The following is a 25,033-nucleotide window of genomic DNA, read 5'->3' on the forward strand; positions in this document are numbered from 1 at the left end:
AAAAGCGTGTAAAACAATTGGTTTTAAAACATTTCGTTAAAAGTTTTAAGTTAGCCTTGAGAACTAAACATTTGAGTCGAAAGCATTAGCTTCATCACATTTATAACAGCTTGTTTCAAGATCTTCCACTAAATCCATCGTGCACAAACCTCAAGCCATGGAAAAGCTGATTGCAACTGAATCAAACTGAGGAGGCAACAAGAATTTGCGAGAAAAATCGAACATGATTTTAGCAATTTGCGGGAGGAAACGAAAGCAGATGAATGAGAAATTTGGACTTTTGAACCACAAAGTTTGGCATATTTCCAATACTTTTGCTGTAATTCTTTTTGAACGTAATGTTGTCTAGACTTTTCGGCTTATTTTCTATTTTTCTCTAGGCTTGTTGCCCGAATTCTAAGCATTTTGCCCGAAAAATTTTGGCACGGGGGGAGCTGCAGCCCCCCTCTCCCACCCGCCTCGTACGCCTATGGTCAATGGAGCAAACGATCTTCAAGGCTGGATTTCAGCACTTATTGAAAATATGTAATCTGAAGTTACAAATAATTTCGAAATCACACAATACTACGATTGAATCTCTTCGGCAAAAATGACACATAGTTATAGCAAAAAACTGAACACAGAAAAATACTCACATTGTCCGGCCGTGAAAAAACACATTCCCACGCGCTAAAAAATCGGCACGGCACGGCAAATTTTTGGCACCGTGACCAAACCATTTCGGCACGGCACTACCCATTTACACGACCAAAACAAGAAAGTTTTCTCCTGCTAGGCACGGTACCAATTTTCATATCGGCGCCCCTACTTCCATCGGTTTTCTTCCCGAGAAGTGGCAGAAAAATGTTTTGCTGTGATTGCTCATCGTGCTTTCAGTGAAAAACGGGAATTTTATCGGAAAGGAACGAGTTGTCGACCATTCAACATATTCAAGAAAGTTCAGGGGCAAAACAAATAGACATTTGAAAGGATTTGAAAGGAGTTGACGAAATCAGAAGAAGAAGATTGAAAAATAAATGGCTCTTTGTAGTAATGATGTAAGTGGCTATCACACGGCGGTTTTTTTTAGAGCGGTTGCTTTCTCTTATTTTCTTCCTGGGTGGCATTCTCATCCCCCAGAACTTCTCTTTTTTGTACTCTATTCGTCTCTTAGGGCGAGAATGACGCAGGTGCCACCATTTTCGTGCAAACAACGCATGCGTCACACTTGTTTTCGGCACGGTGCCTCGATTAACCCGTGCCGAGACTACCTCCTAGAGGTAGTCTCGGCACCCCCAAAAAATTGGGCACTGGTGCCACATTTTTTTGGGGACCGGTACGTTTACACGTCGATAATTGGGAGTGCCGTACCCAAAAATTGTCAGCTAGGTGCCAAAAATTTGCCGTGCCTTGCCGATTTTTTGCGCGTGTAAATGGGGTTTAAATCTCACTACCTTTTAAAACCTTGTGAATAAAACATTCCTAGCCTTCGCTACCACGACGTATGACAAACGTGTTCGACATAAAAGATTACATAACAAACGATCCATAGTGCTTTGCGGCCCTTTCTAAGCTAGTGTGCAGTCCATTTAGTTTAGGTAACATAACACTCACTTCTGTGTTGCAATTATCATAATTTGATAAGGCAGTTGTAAAAGAATTATTACGATGGTAAGCGATATATCTTAAACAGTGCAGGTGACGAGTCGGTGGTGCTTAAATAAAACTTGATAGAAAACCATTAAAATTTGTCTCGGCTCGAAATAAAAAAAATTTAAGTCATCAGTTAAAAAATTTTTAAATGTCAGTTTGAGATTTTTGCCTTAACAGAGTTCTTCCTTGAGTTTCTGTAATTCCTCTTTATATAGATGGGAAGATTGAAAATTTGTTTTCTTGATAGAATTTTCAGCTATTTTGTTGTTATAAAGCTCTAAAACAGTTTGCAGTTGCAGACACCATACAGACATAGCAGCATCTCGGGTGATACGGTGATTGAAGTGTTGCTAGTCAGCAAGAAATTAACGTGAACGTTTCAATGGTTTCTAGTTCTGATTGGCTGGCTATGTTCTGTTTTTTTTTTCTGATTGGATCAGGGCAGAAGATTAAAATATATTTCATCCCGTTAAAGATTCTATTTTAAAACTGCAAAGTACTCCACAATATATACCCGACGAAATTACACTCTTTTTTTATAAGAATACAGTTTTTCCGACCCAGGCTGGATATTCTTATTTTTCTGCCGATTTTAGGCTTAAAATATTCTTATGAACATTCTTAGAAAATACCGTTTGACATTTCCGTTTTAGCAAGGGTAGCAAGTATTGGGTAATCAATTACAAGTGTTTGGTGTTCAGATCTGTATCGTGTTACATTGTGCACGTGCTCCATCGCTTTTCGTTGCAGCCAGCAGCAAGATCAAGATGTCAGATAACACTTGGCCGTTTGGCTTTAAACAAAGCATTCCTCACAGTGATACAATGATGCAACGGAAGGAAATGAAAACACCTGATTTTGTTTCAACTAAAAATATATTTAATTGTATTGTATTTACAAATTTTCAACTCAAAATTATATTCTTTTCAAAATCTCAGCCTCGGGTTTATTCTTAAGATATTCTTAAAAAATCGCAAATTTCAGCCTCGATATTCTTATAAACTAGATTCTTATATAAAAAAAGAGTGTATTATAATTATGAGATTTGCAAAAGTTAGCTACCTTATTGGCAGACACTTTACATGAACTAATTTAGTTTGATTGTTAAGCACGATAGTGTGAAAAATAAATTGTCTAAATTTGAAACGGCAGACGTAGACTGTGTAAAGTGCGTTTTGTTAGCTTACCATTAGAAGGAGTGCAAGAATCGGTGGTATCCATCACAGAAACGAACAAAACCACGAGCAGGAAAGTGGTACAAGCGAACTTCATTTCTCTTCAATATTTATGGAGCTGATAAAAAAAATTATAAAAGCAGTGATATCAGATTCAACATGTGTAAAAAAAAAGTAGACTTTGATACCTGCATCAACATTCTATTTCAGGACTCAGAAATAACTTCGCCGGAACCTTCATAATAACTGAATCAATTTAGATCATCATTTAGTTATACAGAACAGGTATAGAGCTGAAAAATGCTCGTTGTAACGATCTTTTTTATGAAACCTTTTATGCGCGCGCTGCCCCGTCAGAAAGGCAAAACGCCAGGAGCTGGATTGGCTAAGAAATAGAACTTTTTTGCTACGATAAACTTCTAGCCACCATATTTTGGGTTCTTGGAGTAAGTGCCTAGCCCGTTTCGCCGGATTTGCTTCAGTTTTCATCGGTATTCCAGCCTGCTAATCTGAATGAACGACTGAAAGCGAGTTTTTTCAAGAAGCAAGGCTTGAATCTAGACATAGCAAAAGGTAATTCAATAGTGTTACGTTTCACTGAAGAAGGAAGTAACTCTTCAAGTTTATGAGCGTCCGGCTTTTAATTCATTGCGTTATTTATATGACTTTGTCCGCCATGCCTCAGACTTAAACATTTAGATAAACGTGAGTATCATAATTTTCCTCTGTGAGCAAGCGTGCCATTCGCTGTTTAAAAAACCTTTTTCTTCTTTTTTTCCCCTTAAAAAATGTGGCAGTTTGCTTAAACGTACTACATGCAAGAACTAGCAAGTCATGGGACACCTCTTTGAAATTTTGAAAGGCTTATTTCTCTTGGGTTCACTGAAAATTTTTGTACAGAATCAACAAAAACAGTAATTATGAAAGGTTATTGCTTCCACTCGCTAAACGAACAAAAAATCATAATGTATAAGAATAGACAGCAACAAAGAAGATACATAGACGGCCAAAAAAACATAATTTTTTTAAGCAAAGCGTCCAACCTAACTCGCTTCATCAGTCTTCATTGATACATCTAAAATAAAACCATTGTATTATTACTTGTTTTAATTCCTACCTTTTCCTTTGAGCTTGGTTCAACTGGTCAGAGCCGAAGTGGGAGCAAGTGCCTTCCTCGTGTACTCACTGAAAATGGCGAGAGTGTCTCTGAAATGTGCACAATAAGTAGGCGCTATTGCGTAAGGCACGTGGCGCCCTGCGTGGAACACAAATGACCGTAAACGAAAATTCCTACTTGTTAGAATAGTTTCATTGACTACCAAACCATTATTGTCCAGCGTACATTATATATTGTCTCGGCCAAGTTTACTCATTACCGTGTCTACTATTTTTCATAGTTTTACTTCTCCAAAGAACCATATTCTGGGACTAAAAAAATACTTACAAAAAGACTTGCTGGAGATTTTCAAAGGCAAGTCGAAGTGGTAAATCAATTCAACTCCTTAAAACAGCCCCTTGTCGGCCTTGGTTTACGTGTGCTATTGCCTGAGGGGCGCACTTGCATTCCTGCGTTTTGGTGTGGTTTCATTGACCACCATTTTGCTATTGACTTTTTTAAATTTTTTCGTAGAATAACCTTATTTTGGAACTAAATGTTTAGCAAACCCGGCTTAAGCCCTGGCCAAAAGGCAACGCAAGTGGGCGCAAGTTGTCCCAAGTTGAACTTCCGTGCAGGCTTGGATTAGGTGGTCAAATGGACTCGCAAGTTTACTTGCAGGTGCACGCAAGTTATGCTATTGCGCGCGCTGCAGTTCAGTACTTGAAGTAACCTTAATTTAAGACTTGCGTTGACTTGCGTTGGGAAGCCAAACGGTGAAAGCTTGCTCCAACTTGCATGTAAATTTGATCTCGACCAAAGTGAACGCAAGTCATCGCTAATCAACGCAAGTGTCCGCAATTCCTGGCCAAACGGAAACACAAATGACATGAAAATTCCTTCTTAGGACATCCCAATAAAATACTTCGTTTCCTATCGCCCCGTCTCTTGTGATGGTGGGTCGGTCGGTCGGGCAAAAAACAAAATGAACACTTGAAAAGTTCTGGGTTCCAGAAAAGGCCGGGCTGCTAAGTAAGAAAGCCTGATTACAAAGTCAACTCGAAAACATCGCCTTTTCGTTCGTTATTCCTTAACAGTCTTTTAATAACGTAGTATCGATGTTTTTTAAAGACAAAGACATCACATCATACCAATTGTTGTTAATAAAACAAGATCGTGTGCTTGAAAATTGAAGTACTTGCTTCTTTGACTAGTGAATCTGGAATTTTTTTTACTTTCCGAAAAAAATGGGTCGGTCGGGCGATGGGAAACGAAAGATTTTATTGGGATGACCTTATCAACCTTGTTTCATTGGCTACCTAGTCATCCTTTTCTTGTCTTTTTCTTGGTCAAATTTTTATATTTTCCATCTTACTAATCTTTAGACTGGTGAGCTGTTAATCCAGTTTGTCCCTATCAATTTACATTGTTTTACGACAGACTTGCGTTGGGTGGCAAAACAGACTCGCGAGTTTACTCGCAAGTGCACGCAAGTTATGCTATAGTACGCGCTGTAATTCAGTACTTGAAGCAAACAGCAAGACTTGCGTTGACTTGAGTTGGGTGGACAAACCTTAAAAGCTTGCTCCGATGTGCATGTAAATTTGATCTCGACCAAAGTGAACGCAAGTCATCGCAAATCAACGCACGTGCCCCCAAGACATGGCCAAACGGAAATGCAAGTGGACGCAAGTTAAAAACTTGCGTCTGCGTTTGGCCTGGACTTTAGAGGGAGATTGAAGTAAGAGACGTGTAAAATCAACTATATATAACTGATCCCGTGGATAATTCTTTATTCTCTTTCAAATGCCTATTGTCATCTGTATTGTGTGAAGTACTTAGCAGTTTCTTTGGGCACAAGTTGGTTACAATTTCGTTAAGTGATTACTAAAGCGTTATTGTCTGGCGTGCTTTACTTCTTGCCTAACATCGTTCCAATTTCCTTTTTTCATAATTTTTTTTTACAAAAGAGCCTTGTTCTGGAAGTGAACATATCACAAAGCCTTGAAGGTGGCATGTCTGATTGGAAAAAAAGTAAAAACCAATAACGCGTTCATAATTTGTTTTATTGTGTAAGATACTTAGCAGTCGCTTTGAACATAAATAACATACGAAAATTCCTACTTGTCAACCTTGTTTCATTGACTACCAAATCATCGTTTTCTGAGCTGCTGGCCAAGTTGTTACATTTTCAAACTTATTGGTCTCGAAACTGGTGAGCTGTTAATCAGGTTTGTCCCTATCAATTTACATTGTTTTACCTTACATCAAAGGCCAAACTGAACCTCTCTAACAAAAACAATGGAATTCAAATCACCGGCGGAATTACAAACAAATGTTGTTTTTAAAATCCCATGGGCCGACTGTTCTTGAAGCTATATTGGTGAAACCGAAAGATGCTTGCAAACAATGATAAAAAACGGCATATCAGAAACACTAAAACAGCCCGGCACAGTTATCAGATTTGATAACCACGGCCAAAACAAACCATTAGCCAATCAACCCCCAAGTTTGAGCTCATGTGACATGTTATCATGGCATGTTCTCATTTTAATATGGCGGCCATTTCAAGAAAGCTTGTTTATACGGCTCTCAGTTAAATGCGATTCAAATTGTACACTAAATTAAAGATAAAAAAGTCTAGATTTGAATTTCCTCTTGGCCGCATGCATTTACGTTTAAATTCTTGTCGAAAATAACAGACAAAACATAGTTAGATTAGGTCATCGAATGCGCGCGGTCTTAGATCTTAGGTCTTAGGTTTCCGGACATCCGGAGTTTAGTGATATTAACACGTGTTAGCATCGCATTACATTGTACATTCGCTTATCGCTGTTTAGTTCGATCGTTTAGCTGTTTAGCTGTTTTTCGTTTTTTCACCGACTTCTAGCCGCTCATCTCAACGAAATGTCCTCGAAAACAAAAGCAAAACGTAAAAATAAGTGCCCCGGTTGCGGAACACCGAAAGATATTCACGATTTCGCAGCAATGGGCAAACACTGCGAAGGTCCCGATGATCCAGATCCTGCCAACGACGACAACATTGAAAAGTCACCCGTCGAAGAAGAAGAAACACTCGCTCCTGTTCCTGTTCCTGGCGATAAGCAAGACGCGTTGCTTCAAGCGATACGAGCGTTGTCGAGCCAAGTTGAGGCGCTACAACTCGAACAAAAAACACTACGCGACACGGTCACCGACATCAAAGCAAGCAAAGAAAAAATTGGGGGCGGTGCCTCAACACAAGAAACGTCCGCTCGCGCCGACAAAAACAACAGCGACTCCACAGTTCAGAAGGAGCTTCAACTCCCATCTGGCCAAAACAACGCCTCCGGCCATGTAGTTTCAGGTACGCTACTTAAAGCCGTTAAAGCCGGCGCTTATGTTGATTTTGTTGATCTTCTCCCACGCAAAGTTAAGCCCGAAACATGTGGCGACGTCCTGGAACCGGAGTAAAAAAAAGCGAACCAAAATAGAGGCGTGGAACATTTATGAAGCGCTCGTGCTCGATGTCGAACCGCTTCGTTACAAGGAACTCGCCCGCTACCGGGATGTTATTCAAAAGGCTAACAGGAAATTCGTGTGGAGCGCCGTTTACAATTATGATGTGCAGTTTCGCCTCAGCTTAACCATCAATACCTCTGCACGCTTCGACACCGTCGACACGACGTTGTACACGACAATCCTCGACTCGTCCGCCGTCAGGAAGGAAGGCATCTCCTGCCAGCGTTGTAAATCGCCGAATCATTTGGTGCGTGATTGTCTTTTTCGTGCGAAAACCGCGTTGGAGGAAAATCAAAGCGCGAAGAAAATCAGCCCTCGCACGCGCCCAGACTCAGGTCAGCAAACCTACACCTGGAAATACGAGAAATGGTTCACCAGCAACGGCAAAGAAGGCTGCAATCTTTTCCAGCGGAATTCCTGCCAACAAGGAACTGAATGCAAGCGCGCCCACGTTTGCAAGGCTTGCCGGGGGGAGCACTCTCTGGCCGATTGTAAATACGTTACCGGACATTAATTCGCCTTTTAACATTGATACCTGGACGGACTGCTTATCACGCTACCCTGATCAAACGCTCGCCAATGATTTATTGCACGATATTCATTCCGGAGTAAACATCGGTTTTTCCGGAAACCGTTACAGCCAGATCTATGATAACCATTTATCAGCTACAACAAAAAAACCCCGAGGCGGTGGCGAGGGAGTTGGAACGCGAACTTTCTCTTAATCGTAAAATTGGTCCTTTTCTTACACCGCCCTTTGCTAACTTTGTCGGATCGCCGATGGGCGCTATTCCTAAAAAGCGCTCGATGCCTGCGAAATGGCGCATAATTCACGATTTATCATGGCCCGCCGCTCACTCTATCAACGATGGTATTCCCAAAGAACTGTTCTCTTGTACCTACGACACACTTGACCACGCGATCTCGCAACTTAAACTCCATGGACAAGGTGCATTAATGAGTAAACTTGATTTATCTGATGCCTTTCGACACATTTTAGTGCGTCGCGAGGACTGGGAGCTGCTCGGATCCACATGGCCCATTGATATTAATGGAACACTTACCACTGCTTACTTTGTTGATGCCTTCTTACCCTTTGGATTACGCAGCTCTCCCGCGCTCTTCCTCAAGTACGTGGATATCTTATCGTTCACCATGCGTGATCGTGGGGCCAGACCCGTTTGGAACTATCTGGACGATTTCTGGACATGTGGACCCCCTGCCCCAGATCCCCTCTGCCAAAACAACTTAGATATCATGCTCAACACCTGTGCGGATCTCGGCTTCAATTCAAATCCTGCAAAGACTGTTGTTCCATGTACAACCCTGGAACTGCTGGGAATCGAACTCGATAGCGTTGCTCAAGAGGCGCGCATTTCACAGACTCGACTTGATGAGACCCTCGATTTACTTCGGACATGGCAAACCAAAGCCTCTTGCACAAAGAGACAGCTCCAGTCATTGATTGGAAAACTGAACTTCATCTGCTCGGTATGCAGACCAGGCAGAACGTTTCTTCGACGAAGGATCGAACTTTTGTCGAAAGGGTCCCACCCGAGTCATCATATCCGTCTCAATAAACGGTTTTTCAAAGACATAGAATGGTGGTTGGCATTTCTCTCTGACTGGAATGGTCGCAGTATGTTCTACGATGAACAGTGGCTCAGTAATGTGTGCCTAGATCTGTTTACTGATGCCTGTGCTGAGTCTTTTGGAGCGTTATTCGGCACCTCTTGGCTCTGCGCAACCTTTCATGACGTCGGTATTCCCACTCGTCGCTCCATAACGTACAAAGAACTTTACGCCATCACCATGGCAATCACCGTGTGGGCTCCCTCGCTAGCCTCACAAAGTGTTTTGTTTCATTGTGACAATCAATCAGTCGTACGCATTCTGGCCTCTGGTTCCAGCAAGTGTCGCCACATTATGTCCCTCGTTCGTTATCTTTTCTTTATCTGCTCCAAGTTTATCATTGTATTAAAGGCTGTACACATCCCTGGGATACTAAATTCCGCTTCTGATGCCTTATCTCGATTACAGGTTCAACGCTTTCGCAAGTTAGTTCCCGACGCGGACCTCATGCCGACGCCAGTCCTTCCGCTGAACTTGGCCGACTTCAAGTGAAGGCTAACTACTATTTCCATAAAGGCTTAGCTGACAATACCCATCGCACATACAGTTCTGCACAACGCCAGTACCTCACGTTTTGCGACACGCATCAGTTGACTGCCATTCCCGCATCCGAAGAAACACTCTCCTTATTCGTCGCCTCCTTAGCTGACCGTTTAAAACCACAGTCTATTAAAGTGTACCTCGCCGGCATACGTGCGCTACACATCAGTCACGGATTTCAAAATCCTCTAACTAACACTATTAAGCTAAAACAAACATTGAGAGGAATCGAACGCGAACACTCCAGTCCAGCCAAACAGAAACTACCGATAACCTTTGACCTTCTGTGCCGACTTCAATATTTAATCGACCCACACTCCGACGACGATGCTGTCTACTGGGCGGCCATGACCACCGCCCATTTTCTACTCCTACGCGCAGGGGAATTTACAATCACAAACAAAACTTCTTATGATGTCGAAACCTTACTCCGCCTACAGGATGTCAACTTTCACATCACGCAAACTGGTGACGAATATGTAGCTCTACATCTTCGAAAATCTAAGACAGATCAGCAACACCGTGGAGTGGTACTATATGCTGGTCACGCTCTCCACGCCGTTTGTGCAGTCTGCGCTTTAAAGACAAATCTTAAGATTCAATATGCTCGCCCACGTTCCACCCCAAGCGACCCATTGTTCCAACTGTCCTCTGGATTCCCACTCTCCCATAGTGATCTGACCACTTTCCTTTCAATGCTACTCCGACTTGTGGGGTTAGACCCCCAACATTACAGTGGACACAGTTTTCGCATTGGTGGTGCCACGTCTGCGACCATCGCCGGACTGAACGATTATGAGATTAAACTGCTTGGTCGCTGATCCTCAGACTGCTATAAAAGATACATTCGCTCTCCCTTAAGTCTCTTCCTGAACGTTGCTCCTCGCATTGCTAGGACTAAGGACATTCCTTACCAATATGCCTCTCCCTACCACTCTAGCACTTAGTCTTATTGGGCCACCTTTTGGGCAGTTTGTTTTGTGTCCCAATATATGCATTACATTAAACTGCTCATTTGAGGCCCAAACCTGTGTGCTACTTTCTTGTGGTTAGGGTCAGGGGACATTAAGTGATATTAATATTGTTAATATAGTTTAATGAAGCCAACACGTGTTAGCATCGCATTACATTGTACATTCGCTTATCGCTGTTTAGTTCGATCGTTTAGCTGTTTCCCTACCCTCCCTACCCCCTAGCAGTTTGTTTTGTGTCCCAATATATGCATTACATTAAACTGCTCATTTGAGGCCCAAACCTGTGTGCTACTTTCTTGTGGTTAGGGGCAGGGGACATTAATTAGCTTTTATTGTATTCCCCTTGCTTGTAAAATAGTATTTCTCCAAATTTGTTGAGACTTTTTAATTTGTCCAAGTGCACTGGTACACCAATATAACCGTGAATGCCTTTATTTGAAGCAATTTCATCACCAACGCTGCTAATATTTATTAACTAAGACAAGAACGAAACCGATACAAAGCTAGAGAAATAAAAGATGCATTGTTTATTGAGTTGATACTCAGAACTTCTTCGTCTCAGTGCCTTCGGCGGTCAGTTGCTTCGATGATCTGTTGAATAAAGAAATATTTGGGTTAATAAGCGTGACAAGATCCTGAAGAGAAAAATATACCGTCTACCGCAGTCACGCGCTTCGAATTTACATAACAATTGTTCGGAGCCGATATGTTGAAGATTGAAAAGTAAATGTGTATTACTCGCTCTGAAAGCGTGTTGCGCGAAGAATAAGTTGAATAGATCTGTTACTCGTTCTGTAAGCGGATTGCACGAAGGATATATGTTGAACAGATGTGTATTACTCGTTCTGAAAGCGTGTATAACAAACAAAATAAAGCCCGCTCATTACAAATTCAAGGACTTTGTGACTACGTGCCGCGATAACAATTACTACCACTAAACGACTGTAGACGGTACCACTTCGCCCTCTAAACATAAGCAGTAAAGAAACAAACGAACGATTTTCTAGATCTGTATGCAAAATGAAAGAGATAAATATACCGTCTACCGCAGTAACGCAGTTCATGATATTACATAACAATTGTTCGAAGGATATGTCCAAGATTGGAAAGTAGATGTGTAGTACTCGTTCTGAAAGCGTGTTGCGCGATGGTTAAGTCGAATAAACAGATAAATGTGTATTACTCGTTCTGTAAGCGGGTTGCGCGAAGTAGAGGGCGAACTGAAAGCGTGTTTAACAAACAAAATAAAGCCCGCTCAAATTCCATTGCGCATACAGCGGCCATACTCTAAACACTCATAAATTCAAAGACTTCGTGACTGCGTGCCGCGATAGTGTTGCTCATACTTCGCTGATTTCACTGTCAACCACAAAAGGACTACGGACGGTAGCACTAAGCCCTCCAAACATAAGCAGTAAAGAAACAAACGAACGATTTTCTGTATGTGAAAATCCATTTTTTAGCCATTTAAGTCTACTCATTCTATAGAACGTACACTAGAAACACAAACAATTAAACATGGCGGTCAGAAGAGGAATCAGAGAGCAAATCACAAAACCATAGTGCCCTCGTACAATTCTTTGTGCCCTCGGATGAGCAAGCGATAAATCGAAAGAAAAATAACTGAAGAACACCGCATTTTTTCTACGTGTTCCACAAAAATGCGCAACTGACTTAAAATTGACGGCAAAGAATATAAACATACCTGGAATGAACTGTCATCCTCGAGCGATCTCTTCAAATCGTCAAACAAATACCCGCACAACTCACCACCGACGCTCGCCATTTTATGCACTTTTGAAGTTCATCTTTCTCTCAAGGTCATCGCGTAGAACTATGGGTAGAACACACGAACACAACCGAAAAATAGACGAACAAACGAGATATCCTCCGAAATCTCACCGAGTTGCGAAATGGCGCCATGTTGTGACGTCACGAGGTTATCAAATCTGATAACTGTGCGGGACTGTAAAACCTATAAAAAGGTTCTAACATTGCTTCACAAAAATTTTCGCGTTAGAACAACTTTGGAATCCTGGCACACAGCAATTACGAACGACGCTGACAATGACGCAAAACAGTTACCAAGACAATATTCAATTTTATTCTGAGCTTTATATTAGTATTTTCACTCGCACACTAGCATTTTTTGTTTTTATTGTAATTTCGCTTTTTCACACTTTAAGTATATATTACAACGTTCGCGCTTTTTATTCATTACTCGTTAAAGACTACAGACTGGTAGTCAAAAGCTTGTTTTATCTTACAATTTTAAACCAGAGAGCGCGTTTTAAATTTTACCCAGTAGAGTAAAAGTGTTTACTGTAAACGTTGTCCCGAGTGACATGGCCGAAATGAAAATCGCTGTTAAAAACCGATCGTAGCATGTACCGTCATGTATCACAGAAATATTTTACAATACAATTATCACTTGACTAAACTGAACATACACGGACCGACTTATAAGGCAAGTTGTTTAACTGACACGTTTCATTTTGTTTAATCCGAGTACTGAAACCTGCACATGACTTTGCTTTCTCTTCTTTCCTGTAGCCCACCGTTATAGCAAAGAAAGTTTTGTTCAAAGTTGTCTCGTCTAACCTATTATAGATTAAAAAATCACCGTTAAAATAGCTGTTTAAAATTGTTTCGTGTAGCATAACGTCTAACCATTTAAACAACTAATCATGTTTTGTCATTATTATGCAAAGAAACTCAAGCACTGGTTAACACAGAATACTGTACTGAACTTTTTTTATGAAATCAATGCAAACTGTTATTTCGTTTACTTTAGCGATATTTTTTTAAAAATCTTCCTTTTTTTCATTTCGGCACGCTTAAATTTTAACATACTTGCAGTTTATAACCTTGCATCTCCATCTGTTCGGTTAGAAAATTATAAATTGCAAGAGGTGAAGAAAAAAACTCGTTTGAAACACCTGTCTTGAACAGCAAACAAAGTGTGGTCTAGTGAGTAGTGACCGTGATAGCACAGTATTTAAACGTTAAAATACCGTAGCATTGCTCTTTTAAATCAAACTGAGGGAGTTCTTGTGTCTGATACAGAATAGATACATGGTAACTTGGGGGTTTAAAATTCTTGTACGCCCAAAACGTTTCAAAATTGCACTTTATATATCTTGTGCATTTAAAAAAAGGCGACGGAGCCTGAAAAATTTAAAGTGTACCGCTTCAATGTGCATTTCCATTTTGTTTTTCTAGCGACGGAATACTCTCTTGTTATAGTTAGGTTTAGGACAGGGATAAATAAAAACGCGAAGGAAACTGACTTAAAAGTTTTCATATTATGATAACACTTTATACACATCATCAGTTGCATAAGGATCCTTTATTTTAAATATTTCATTTTAATTCAATACAATGATTTTCTTTCGTCATCAACCACATAGCATGAGTGCATGTCACGCTAATCTTGCTACAGCAAATATTACATCAAAACATCAATGCACGTTTTGAGAGTAATACAAAACAACAGTCGGAAAGTCATTGTTGAATCTGTTTAAGCCCATTTATTGCCCAACACCTTACTGGATCCTCTTGTGGAAAACGGATTGGATCATGGCTCCACCACCACAACTCCGCCATGAACGCCATTTTTAAACTCAGACCACCAGGTTACTGATCCCTCGGTGACGAGGCAGTCGCTGTACTGGGCAACAATATCACTCTCAGAGAGAACAACGCCCCATACATTCACCTGTGTCACGTAACCGACAAAAGATTCGTCTTTTTGGAAGCCTCCTCCAAGGGAGTCCTGGTCCTGTCCGATGACTGTGGTACCTCCGGATTTGATTGTACCGCCTACATTAAAGCCTGTACCACTGCCTACGAGCAAACCATCCTTGTAGAACTGATAGTCTCCGTTGGTGTTGCTCCATGTGAAGCAGACATGGTTCCATTTGCCATAATCAAGACCGACATCAGCAATCCTTTTAAAAAGAGAAAAGAAATTGCAGGAGTAATAACTAGATAAAAAAAGGAGAACAATTTTAAGGGAAAGTTAATATTTATTGGAAAATTTATGCATTTTTATCTTTTTAGTTCACTATTTCATGTACTGATTACTTTTGAAAACTGAAGCGATATTTCAGTATCACTTCGTTATTCAGCGGAGAGATTTCCCTTAAGAGTATACAAGATTTTATTAAAAACTAGCAATGGTATATTGCAATTCTTGAGTTTTGATTGGTTGACAGACAATGGTATATGAGCTCATATACCATTCCCACAAAATGGTAGCCAATTTACGTTAACGAAAATAGCTGGGAAGCTCAAATATTGCAATTCTTAGGGCGTTTTTAATAAAACAATTATTCCACTCGCGCTTGTTGGATATGAGATAATAGATAGCCAACTCGGCGCGTATCGATGATTTATCAGTCTGGTGAGAAATGTTGAAAAAAATATTGTAAAAAATTAATGTTACTATTTTAAAAGCTATATTGTAAGTGAAGTTATGCCTTGTAACGTTGATTTTTGAATAAGTTTGGTTAGTGATTTGAAAAAACATATTAAAGTTAGGTAATAGTTAAGGTTAGACTTAACTTATTGTTAAGGTTATGCATGATAATGTTCAGCATTGTATGCAATTTAAGTATTGTAAGTAATGATGAAGATATAAATAAAAAGGTTTTGTGATGTTAAGAATAAATCCTTGATTTATCCTTTGATTGATAAAATAATCTTTCGCAAATTCACTATAGTTTTTTAAGCTGTTTTATGAGCAACAAAACTTGGCTTCATACTAGAAGCTAAGTTAGTTTCGAGTAAGCACTTGACTTAAGTGCACTTGAAATTCCTAAGTCGCAACTTCCAAAATCTGGCTTCTCACTTGATGACAAAGTATATTACTTGTGGTACAAGCTGTCAATCATCTTTAGAATCGTGACAACGCTGCACGCCGCTTTCATTTGGCTTCCATTTCCTTCAGGTCAAGTTCGTTCTTAAATGTGGTGTAGACCATACTTGGCGGCGTACTTCGGCTTCTTTGAACTACGAAAGTTTCCATGGTAACCAAGTAAGTACGTTTTACTCCTTTACACTCAGAGTAGGTTCCAAGTGAACTAAGATTATACTTACGAGCTCTAGTGTGAAGCCAAGTAAAGTAGTCAATACCTTTCAGTGCTACTGAACCAAACATTCAATTTGGGATATGTGCAAAGCAACGGCGAATTTCCCTGCGTTGTTGCAGGGTATGCGCTGTATACGCATCCGCTCACGTCCCCACCGGAAGGTTTGTTGTCATCAGTGTCTTTTGCAAAAAGGCACACTGTAGTAGCATGCAGATCATACACATCAGAGTTGTTTTTTATCGCGTAATCTGTGGTGGTGTGCTCTTTAAAAAACATTTGGTACTCTGCGGAAAGAGAACGTTTCGATGTAATTATTTATATAACCATAGAGAACATTTCGATGTAATATAACCTCAGACCCGGGGGTTTATGATCTAGAGTGTAAATAAGCTTTCAAACAGACTTAATTTGACACATTTAAAATGAGCTCTGAGAATTAAGGTCCTTATACACATTGGGTTCTTGTTTGAGTTTCTGTAATCCCTTTTCATCTAGATGATAAGATTGACAATTTCTTTTGGTGGTTGAGTTTTCAGCTATTTAATCGTTAAAAAGCTGAAAACAGTTGAAAGACAACCAAACAGACATAGCAGCGGCTCATGTGAAACGGTGCTTGAAATGCTGCCAGCCAGCGAGGAGAAATAAGCGGGAACAGTTGAATGAATTCCAGTTCTGATTTGTTAGTCATGTCTCTTTTTTTTCTGATTGGATCAGGGCAGCCGATTAAAATATTTTTCAGTGCCCTATTTTTTTCGTTTTCACACGCAAAACACTACTCCACAATGCTCCATAAAATTATTATAATTATGAGATTTGAACAATTGCCTTGTTCCCGCTTGGTTAGAAAGGGTTAGTAATGCTGATAGCCTTTATTTAAACACGATAGTTTTAAACTGAGCTCCAACCTTGTGGGTCGTGTGAAAAATATATTGTTGAAATTTAAAAATTGAGACGTAGACAATGTAATGTGCGTCTTGTTTAGCTTACGATTAGGAAAAGAGCAGACGAAGTTTACCCGAAGTATTCCGAAGACAAACCGAGGAGTTAAAAAGCGTGCCTCTCCGCCGAATTACTGTTTATAATGCGTCTTCTTGGCTTACCTTGAGTAGGATTGCACTCCGCCGCTTTAGACAGCTTTCTCCCTTTTCCTCCCTTTCTCCCTTTCCTTTTTCTGGCATCTAACGCAGAAACGAGCAAAAGTATGAGCAGGAAAGTGGTCCAGACGAACTTCATTTCTCCTCAATATCTATGGAGCTGATAAAGAAAAAAAAAATTATAAAAGCAATGATTTAATTTAAATTCAACACACGTGAAGGAATAAGCATTTGATACCAGAAAGAACTTCGCTGGAACCTTAACCATTATTGTTTTTATAAATCCGCTAATGTGCACGCCGCCACGTCAGCACTAGGCAAAACGCGGAGTGCTTGATTGGCTATGAAAGAGAACTTGTTTTGCGGGTTGTTGATTCAGAAGTACCGGCCTTGGTATAACACATAAAAGCTAATTCAATAGTATTACGTGTCACTGAATAAGGAGTAACTCTGCAAGTTTAGGTTCTTTCAGGTTTTTTCCTTCTTTTAGAATTTTGATCGCGATGCCTCATTCTTAAACATTTAGATTTGAACGTATCAGTATTTTGCTCTATTACCAAACGTTTTGCCAAATACCTTTTTTTTCTTTTTTATCCGTAAACAGATTTGAAGCAGTCTGCTTAAACATACTACATGAAGCATTAAGTCACAATCGACCAAAAACAGTTCTGAAAGGTTATTACTTCCACTCAATCGAACCCTTATGAACGTTAAAAAAACTAAACATAATGTAGACGCATAGACCGGCTACAAAGAAGACGCATAAACGGCCAAGAAAATATAAATTCTTTAGGGAAAGTGTCCAAATGAACTCGCCTCATTGGTCTTCATTGATATATCTATAATAAAACTATTGTATTGTTACTTGTTTTAATTCGTACCTTTTCCTTTGAGCTTGGTTCAACGGGTCAGAGCCGATGTGGAAGCAAGTGCCTTCTTCGTGTACTCACTGAAAATGGCGAGAGTGGCTCTGAAATGTGCACAATAAATAGGCGCTATTGCATCAGGCACGTGGCAGCCTCGTGCAGGGAACATAAATGACACAAAAACAAAATTCCTACCTGTTATTGTAGTTTCATTGACTACCAAACCGTTATCGTGCAGCGTACATTGTTTATTGTCTCCGCCAAGTTCACATTGTTACCATGTTTACTATTTTTCATAGTTTCACCTCTCAAAAGAACTAAGTTCTAAGTTTAAAAATTTAACAAAGCCTTGTATGAGAATCAGATAGGCGATTCGAGGTAACACTTCGATTCACCTCCTTAAAAATATGTTCCTTATCGGCCTTGCATTCCTACCCGTTGAAATGGTTTCATTGACTACCAAACCATTAAGGTCTGGCTTATCGTCTCGGCCAAATTCATATTGTTATCATGTCTACTATTTTTCTTTTTTTTTTCACCTTTCAAAAGAACCTTGTTTTTAAGAGTAAAAATTTAACAAAGTCTTGAAGAAGAATTAGTAAGTCAAGGTGTTAAGTCATTTTAACTGCTTAAATCAGTTTCTTATCGGCCTTGCATGACGTGTACGTGCGTTCCTATTTGTTGGTATGGTTACACAAAACTGCTATTGTCCGGCTCGCTTTATTTCACATTTCGGCCAAGTTCAAATTTTAAAATTTTGTTCCCATTTCTATTTTCTTTTTTATATTTTGACTTTACAAAATAACCTTTTTGGGACAAAACATTTAACAAACTTTAGGAAGGGATTGAAATAAGTGACATATAAAACCACCATTAATCATTTTCTTGAATAATTATTAATGCTTTAATGAGGTACTAAGCAGTTTCTTGGAGCACAATTTTCGATTCAATTTTGTTTCGTTTACTACTAAAGCTTTATGGGCTTTTTATATTAGAGACGAGTTACCCGTCTAGACCAGCTTCGGCAAAAATTTTGTTGCTCGTCTGGTTATGCGTCTGTGGTATAAAGACAGGCACAAGACGCGTTACGCGTCTAGACAAGCTTCCTTTCGTTATCCGTCTTCCAAGACGCATTTCAAAAAGTAGCTCGTCTAGACGGGTAACTCGTCTCTAGTATAAAAACGCCCATTGCCTGTTGTGCATTATTTCTTGTCTATGCCAAGTTTACATTGTTAACAATTATATCACGCAACATGCAAGGTGTTAGTCACGGCAGTATACTTCGTTCCCAATTCCTTTTCTGTTTTGTTTTTCGTATATTTCACTTAATTTGCAAAAGAGGCTTGTTCTGGAAATGAACACTGCGTGCATAATATGTTCTATTGTGTAAGATACTTAGCAGTCGTTTGGAACACAAATTAATGACATACGAAAATTCCTACTTGTCAATTTTGTATCACTGACTACCAACCATCATGGATGACTACCAAAGCATTATTCATCAAACATCATTTTTCTGTTCTCTCGGCTAAGTTTTATATTTTCAAATTTACTGATCTTTCGACTGGTGAGCTGTCAATCCAAGTTGTCCATATCGCATTGGAACGCATTCATTCAGTATAGACCGGACTAGACAGTTTTAATCACGCGTTATGGGAAGTAAGAACCGCACCTGAAGGTTAGCTTGCTTTATTTTTTGTCTTTGCCAGGTTTACATTTAAAAACCTCATCACAAAAATTTCGAGGTGTTATTCAGGGCAGTACTTTATAGAAAACATTTCATCATTTCCTTGAATAATTCTTCTTGCTTTAATTCCTATTCATGCATATGCCCTACTGTGTAAGATATTAAGCAGTCACTTGGAACACAAATAACAGACGAAAATTCCTACTTGTCAATTTTGTTTCATTGACTACCAAACCATCACTTTTGACTAACAAAGCATTATCCATCAACTATTATTTTTCTGTACATGTTCTCTCGACCAAGTTTTATATTTTCAAACTTTTTGGTCTCGAAACTAGTGAGCTGTTAATCTAGTTGGTCCTTATCAATTTACATTGTTTTACGACTTTTTCACTTGACAAAAGGGCTTTGTTTTGGAAATCGCCTTGAAACGCATTCAGTAGACCGGACTAGACAGTTTGAATCACGCATCAGACGTAAGAATTGAACGAATGTGCTGGTTAGCTCGTTTTATTTTTTGTCGCTGCCAGGTTTTCAATTAAAAATTGCATCACGAAATTTGCGAGAGGTTATATTCAGGGCAGTACTACGTTTAGCTTTCTATTCTTTTCACATATCTTATTTTTATCTCACAGAAGAGACTTTTCTAAAATAAAGGCTAGAGCTTTGAATTATAATTTATACCCAAATTGATATTTCGTTAATTTAGCGATATTTGTCTTAAAATCTTTCTCCTTTTCATTTCGGCATGCTTATATTCTAATGCTCATATTGAAATCAAAACCTCTTAACAGGTGAATATGTATCAAATACCTGTTTAAAGCTCCTCAAACAAAGAGAAAATATGGTTACGGAAGAGGCTTTTTTTGATTTATTCCTTGGAGTTGAAATTTAAGCCTTAATACGCGATACAGCATCGATATATAAAGAGATTGGATTACTTAGATTAAAACCGCTATAAAATCACATCATGCTCGATGGAAACACTTATATGATAATTCCTGATAATAATGATAATACTGCGAACTTGATAGAATTGTCACGACAAGGTGACAAAACATGGCTAAAATAAATGTTCTTTTTATTCATCAATCATTCCAACTTGCTGTTTATTATGGACAATATATTACCTTGAATCTCTATCTGTTTAGGTTAAAAAAAATAGACATTGAAAGAGGTGAAGTTAATAACCAGTTGGGAACAAAAAGCAAACAAAGTGTGTTTTAGTGAGCGTGATTTTTGTTGATTTCAAGAACAGTATTAAACGTAAGCAGATTTTAAAATCGCCTTCAAGTTTGTGTAATATTCCGTTCTCTGATAACGTTTATAATTTAGGGAAAACGTATTTATTGTAAGTGACCTAAAATGTCGAGAGCTGTTGTTAAATAAAAAAATATACAACCTTGCAATTGTATCATCTCTCATTGAGAGACTGAATGCTTTATTTATTTGGATGCTTTACACTGAGAACATTTATCAAAACTTTTTTTTGGCAATATCAAGCACTCAGCTCAATTAAACGATTAAACATCTTTTACATCCAGTCTTCTGAAGATTGGAAACATTTTTGTTGAGTATTTATGAACACGAGCCGTTGTTTTATTCATTTCATTTTACATGTATACCAAAAGCCTTCATGGAAATTTCTACCAAACACCTTTGATTTGATTTAAACAAAATAATTTTGATACACTGTGCACTTGGCTAAGGAACATAAATAACTGTAAAATGTGAGAAACACTTGGAACATCTATTGACGGATTAAAAAAGAAAACGCTTTTCAGTTTCTGATTAGCAAACGATGAATATACCTGGTAGGATTCGTGGGCGGAATTTCCCTGACTGTTCTTTGTTGATTCTATTATTCACAAAGGCAAGTATGGGTTTAGGTGAAAACCCTTGCTTTACGTGTGCAATTGGGTGATGTACGCGCCTGCATTCCTGTTTGTTGATATTGTTGCTCTGACCACTAAACTGCTAGTGTCTCGCTTGCTTTATTTAACATCTCGGCCAAGTTTGCATTTTAAAATTTTGTTCCTTTGTCATTTTTTTTTTTTATATTTTGACTTCATAGAAAAACCTTGTTTTGGGACTGAACATTTAACAAACCTAAAAAAAAGAGATTGGACTAAGTGACATGTAAAACCATGGCACGATTAATCATTTCCTTGAATAATTCTTCCTGCTTTAATGCCTATTCATGCATAATATGTCCTACTGAGTAAGATATTAGGCAGTCGCTTGGAACACAAATAAGAGACGAAAATTCCTACTTCTCAATTTTGTTTCATTGACTACCAAACCATCACTTTTGACTAACAAAGCATTATACATCAACTATCATTTTTCTGTACTATTCTCTCGACCAAGTTTTATATTTTCAATCTTAACTTTTTGGTCTCGAAACTAGTGAACTGTTAATCTAGTTTGTCCCTATCAATTCAAATTGTTTTACGACTTTTTCACTAGACAAAAGAGCTTTGTTTTGGAAATCGCCTTGAAACGCATTCAGTAGACCGGACTAGACAGTTTGAATCACGCAGCAGACGCATAAGAAACAAACGTGCTGGCTAGCTTGCTTTATTTTTTGTCTCTGCCAGGTTTACAATTAAAAATTGCATCACGAAATTTGCGAGAGGTTATTCAGGGCGGTACTACGTTTCGTTTTCAATTTTTTTCACATATATTTTTGGTTTTACTTCACATAAGATCCTTGTCTTGATAGCTACTCTGAAACAAAGGCTGGAACTTTGAATAATATGTAGTTTTTACTCAAAAGTTTTTATGAAATCAATCCAAACTGTTATTTCGTTTACTTTAGCGATATTTGCCTTAAAATCTTCCTTTTCTTCATTTCGGCATGCTTATATTTCAAAATACTTCACGTGGATCCCTTTTAACGGGCGAATAGGTATTAAAAACCTGTTTAAAGCACCTCAAACGAAGAGAAAATATGGTCAGGGAGGAGGCTTTTGTTGATTTATTTGTTGGAGCTTAAATTGAAGCCTTAATACGCGATAAAGCATCGTTAAAGAGTTTGGTTTACTTCGATAAATACTTCGCTATAAAATCACATAATGCTTGATGTTAAGAAACTTTTATATGATAATTTTTGATAATACTGTGAACTGTCTATGGTAATCACGATGAGGTGACCAAACATGGCTGAAATAAATGTTCTTTTTATTCAGCAATCATTGCAAGTTTCTGTTTACTATAAACAATATATAACCTTGAATCTCTATCCTTTCATCTTTAAAAAATAGACATTGAAAGAGGCGAAGATAAACAAACCCACCCGTTTGGAAAATATGTCCTCAAACGGAAAGGACGCGTGCTTTAGTGAGCGTGATTTTTGTTGATTTGAAGTTTTAGTAGATTTTAAAATCGCCTTCAAGTTTGTATAATATTCCGTTCTCTGATAACGTTTATAATTAAGGGAAAACGTACTCTTTGTGAGTAACTGAAAATGTTGAAAGCTGTTTGAATAAAATATACAACCTTGTATAATCACTGATTGAGAGAGTGAAAGCTATATTTATATTTATTCGGATGCTTTACACTGAGCACATTTTTCACAACATTTTTTGGCAACATCAAGCGCTCAGCTCGATTAAAAAATTCAGTAAACATCTTTTACATCCAGTCTTCTGAAGAAGATTGGAAACATTTTTGTTGAGTATTATGACCACGAGGCGTTGTTTTATTCATTTCATCTTACATGTTTACCACGAGCCTTCATGGAAATTTCTACTAAACACATAAAGGATTTTGATTCCCTACGCACCTGGCTAAAGAACCAAAATAACTGTAACCGCAAAAAGTTTAATTCATTCATGTTAAGGCAAAGTGTCCAATTCTATGTAGAAGCCTTGAGTGCAGAAATCGCTTGGTATTTCGATCGAGTATTTTCCGAGAAACGGTAAGACATTCTGACTGTTGGGTATATACTTTATTGAAAAACCGTGCTCGTCAGTCGAGATTTTAAGAGTATGCCGAAGCTTGGAGAATTCGTACAATACAAAACCAAAGCATTATTTAGAATCCCATGCATTTCTAATCAAAAATCGAATACTCTCAGAGGGTTTCTATTTTTATTTTTGTGGATATTATTCCATGAGAGCTGACTCCGTACCAAAACACGAATATTTATAAGTGTCGAGAAAATCAAGATTTTCATGGTATGCCCAAGCTCGAAAAGGTTTTCAACTACAAAGCCAAGTTAATGTTTTAAATCGCTTGACATTTCTTAACAAAGATCTGCTATTCTATGAAGAATTGAACGAGATATTTCGTGAAAATTCTATAAGAATTTCAGACTGCCGGGTATCTAGTGTTTTCAAAACACCTCCAGGCTGCCGGGTTTATCTAGACACAAGGGTTTTTTTACTTCACAGAAGAGCCTTGTCGTGATACCTGTTGTGAAACAAATGCTGGAGCTTTGAATAGCAATTGTTTTTGGATGATGTGGCAGTGAAATGAAAACAAAACCTATTTGCCAATATCTTTTCCCGTATTAATATGGCAATGGTTTTAACTTCACCAGTAAAAGTCAACATCCAGTTCTTGAGTTAAATTTTTGTAAATGAAACTCCTCTTAAATTCGTCGTTTATGTTTACTTTGACACGAATTACTTCGTCTAATCCTATTGAAAATTACACGCCTGTTGCTTACTATTCACTGCGCTGTATCCCATCGTTACCGCAAAGAAAGTTTTGTTTAAGGTTGTCTCCTCTAACCCATTATGAAACAAAAAATCGCCGTTAAAATAGTTTTCTAACATCGTCTCGTGTAATATCACGTCAAAACATTTAAACACCTCTTGGTGATATTTTGTCATAATATGCACAGAAACTCAAGCGCTGGTTAGCGCAGGATACACTTGGCCACATTCTCATTTATTTTTACTCATTTTTTTTAGAAATCAATGCAAACTGTTATTCCGTTTACTTTAGCGATATTTCTCTTATAATCTTCCTTTTTTCATTTCGGCATGGTTATATTTTAAAATACTTGCACGTGGGAACCTTTTAACGGGCGAATATTTATTAAAAACCTGTTTAAATCACCTCAACGGAAGAGAAAGTATGGTCAGGGAGGAGGCTTTTGTTGATTTATTTGTTGGAGTTGAAATTTAAGCCTTGATACGCGATAAAGCATCGATAAAGAGATTGGATTACTGAGATAAAACCCGCTATAAAACCACATAATGCTTGATGTAAAGAAACACTCATATGATAATTCTTGATAATACTGAGAACTGTCTAAAATTATCACAATGAGGCGACAAAACATGGCTAAAATGAATTTCCTTTTTATTCACCAATCATTGCAAGTTTCTGTTTATTATGAACAATATACAACCTTGAATCTCCATCTGCTCAAGTAAAAAAATAGACATTGAAAGAGGTGAAGTTATAAACCTGTTTGGAACACCTGTCCTCAAACGCAAAGAAAGCGTGGTTTAGTGTGCGTTATTTTTGTCGATTTCAAGTACAGTCATAAAACATCATTAGATTTTTTCAAGTTTGTATAATATTTCGTTCTCTGATAACGTTTATAACTTGGGAAAAACGTACTTTTCAGTGTGAGAAATTAAAAATATTGAGAGCTGTTGTTGAATTAAATATTCAACCTTGTATAAACACTGATTGAGAGAGTGAAAGCTAAATTTATTCGGATGTTTTGCACTGAGAACATTTATCAAAATACAGTTCGCCAAATTACAAAACACTAACATGA

General features: G+C 38.4%; 2 protein-coding genes across 2 annotated transcripts in view; both read right to left on the reverse strand.

The window, feature by feature from the left end:
* Nucleotides 1-25,033, reverse strand: part of LOC144654053 (neuronal pentraxin-1-like) — a 59,147-nt gene that overhangs the window by 1,245 nt on the left and 32,869 nt on the right. The gene's annotated exons all lie outside the window — the stretch shown is intronic.
* Nucleotides 13,881-17,710, reverse strand: LOC144655554 (neuronal pentraxin-1-like). Its single transcript, XM_078515804.1, has 4 exons — nt 17,619-17,710; nt 16,744-16,897; nt 15,687-15,927; nt 13,881-14,500 (listed from the first exon to the last, which is right to left on the reverse strand). The coding sequence occupies exons 2-4, from the start codon at nt 16,874-16,876 to the stop codon at nt 14,128-14,130; spliced, it is 747 nt and encodes a 248-aa protein (XP_078371930.1). The 5' UTR covers nt 16,877-16,897; nt 17,619-17,710; the 3' UTR covers nt 13,881-14,127.

The sequence above is a fragment of the Oculina patagonica genome, chromosome 5, assembly GCF_052425735.1.
Source record: "Oculina patagonica isolate OP01 chromosome 5, crgOcupat, whole genome shotgun sequence".
NCBI lineage: Eukaryota > Metazoa > Cnidaria > Anthozoa > Scleractinia > Oculinidae > Oculina > Oculina patagonica.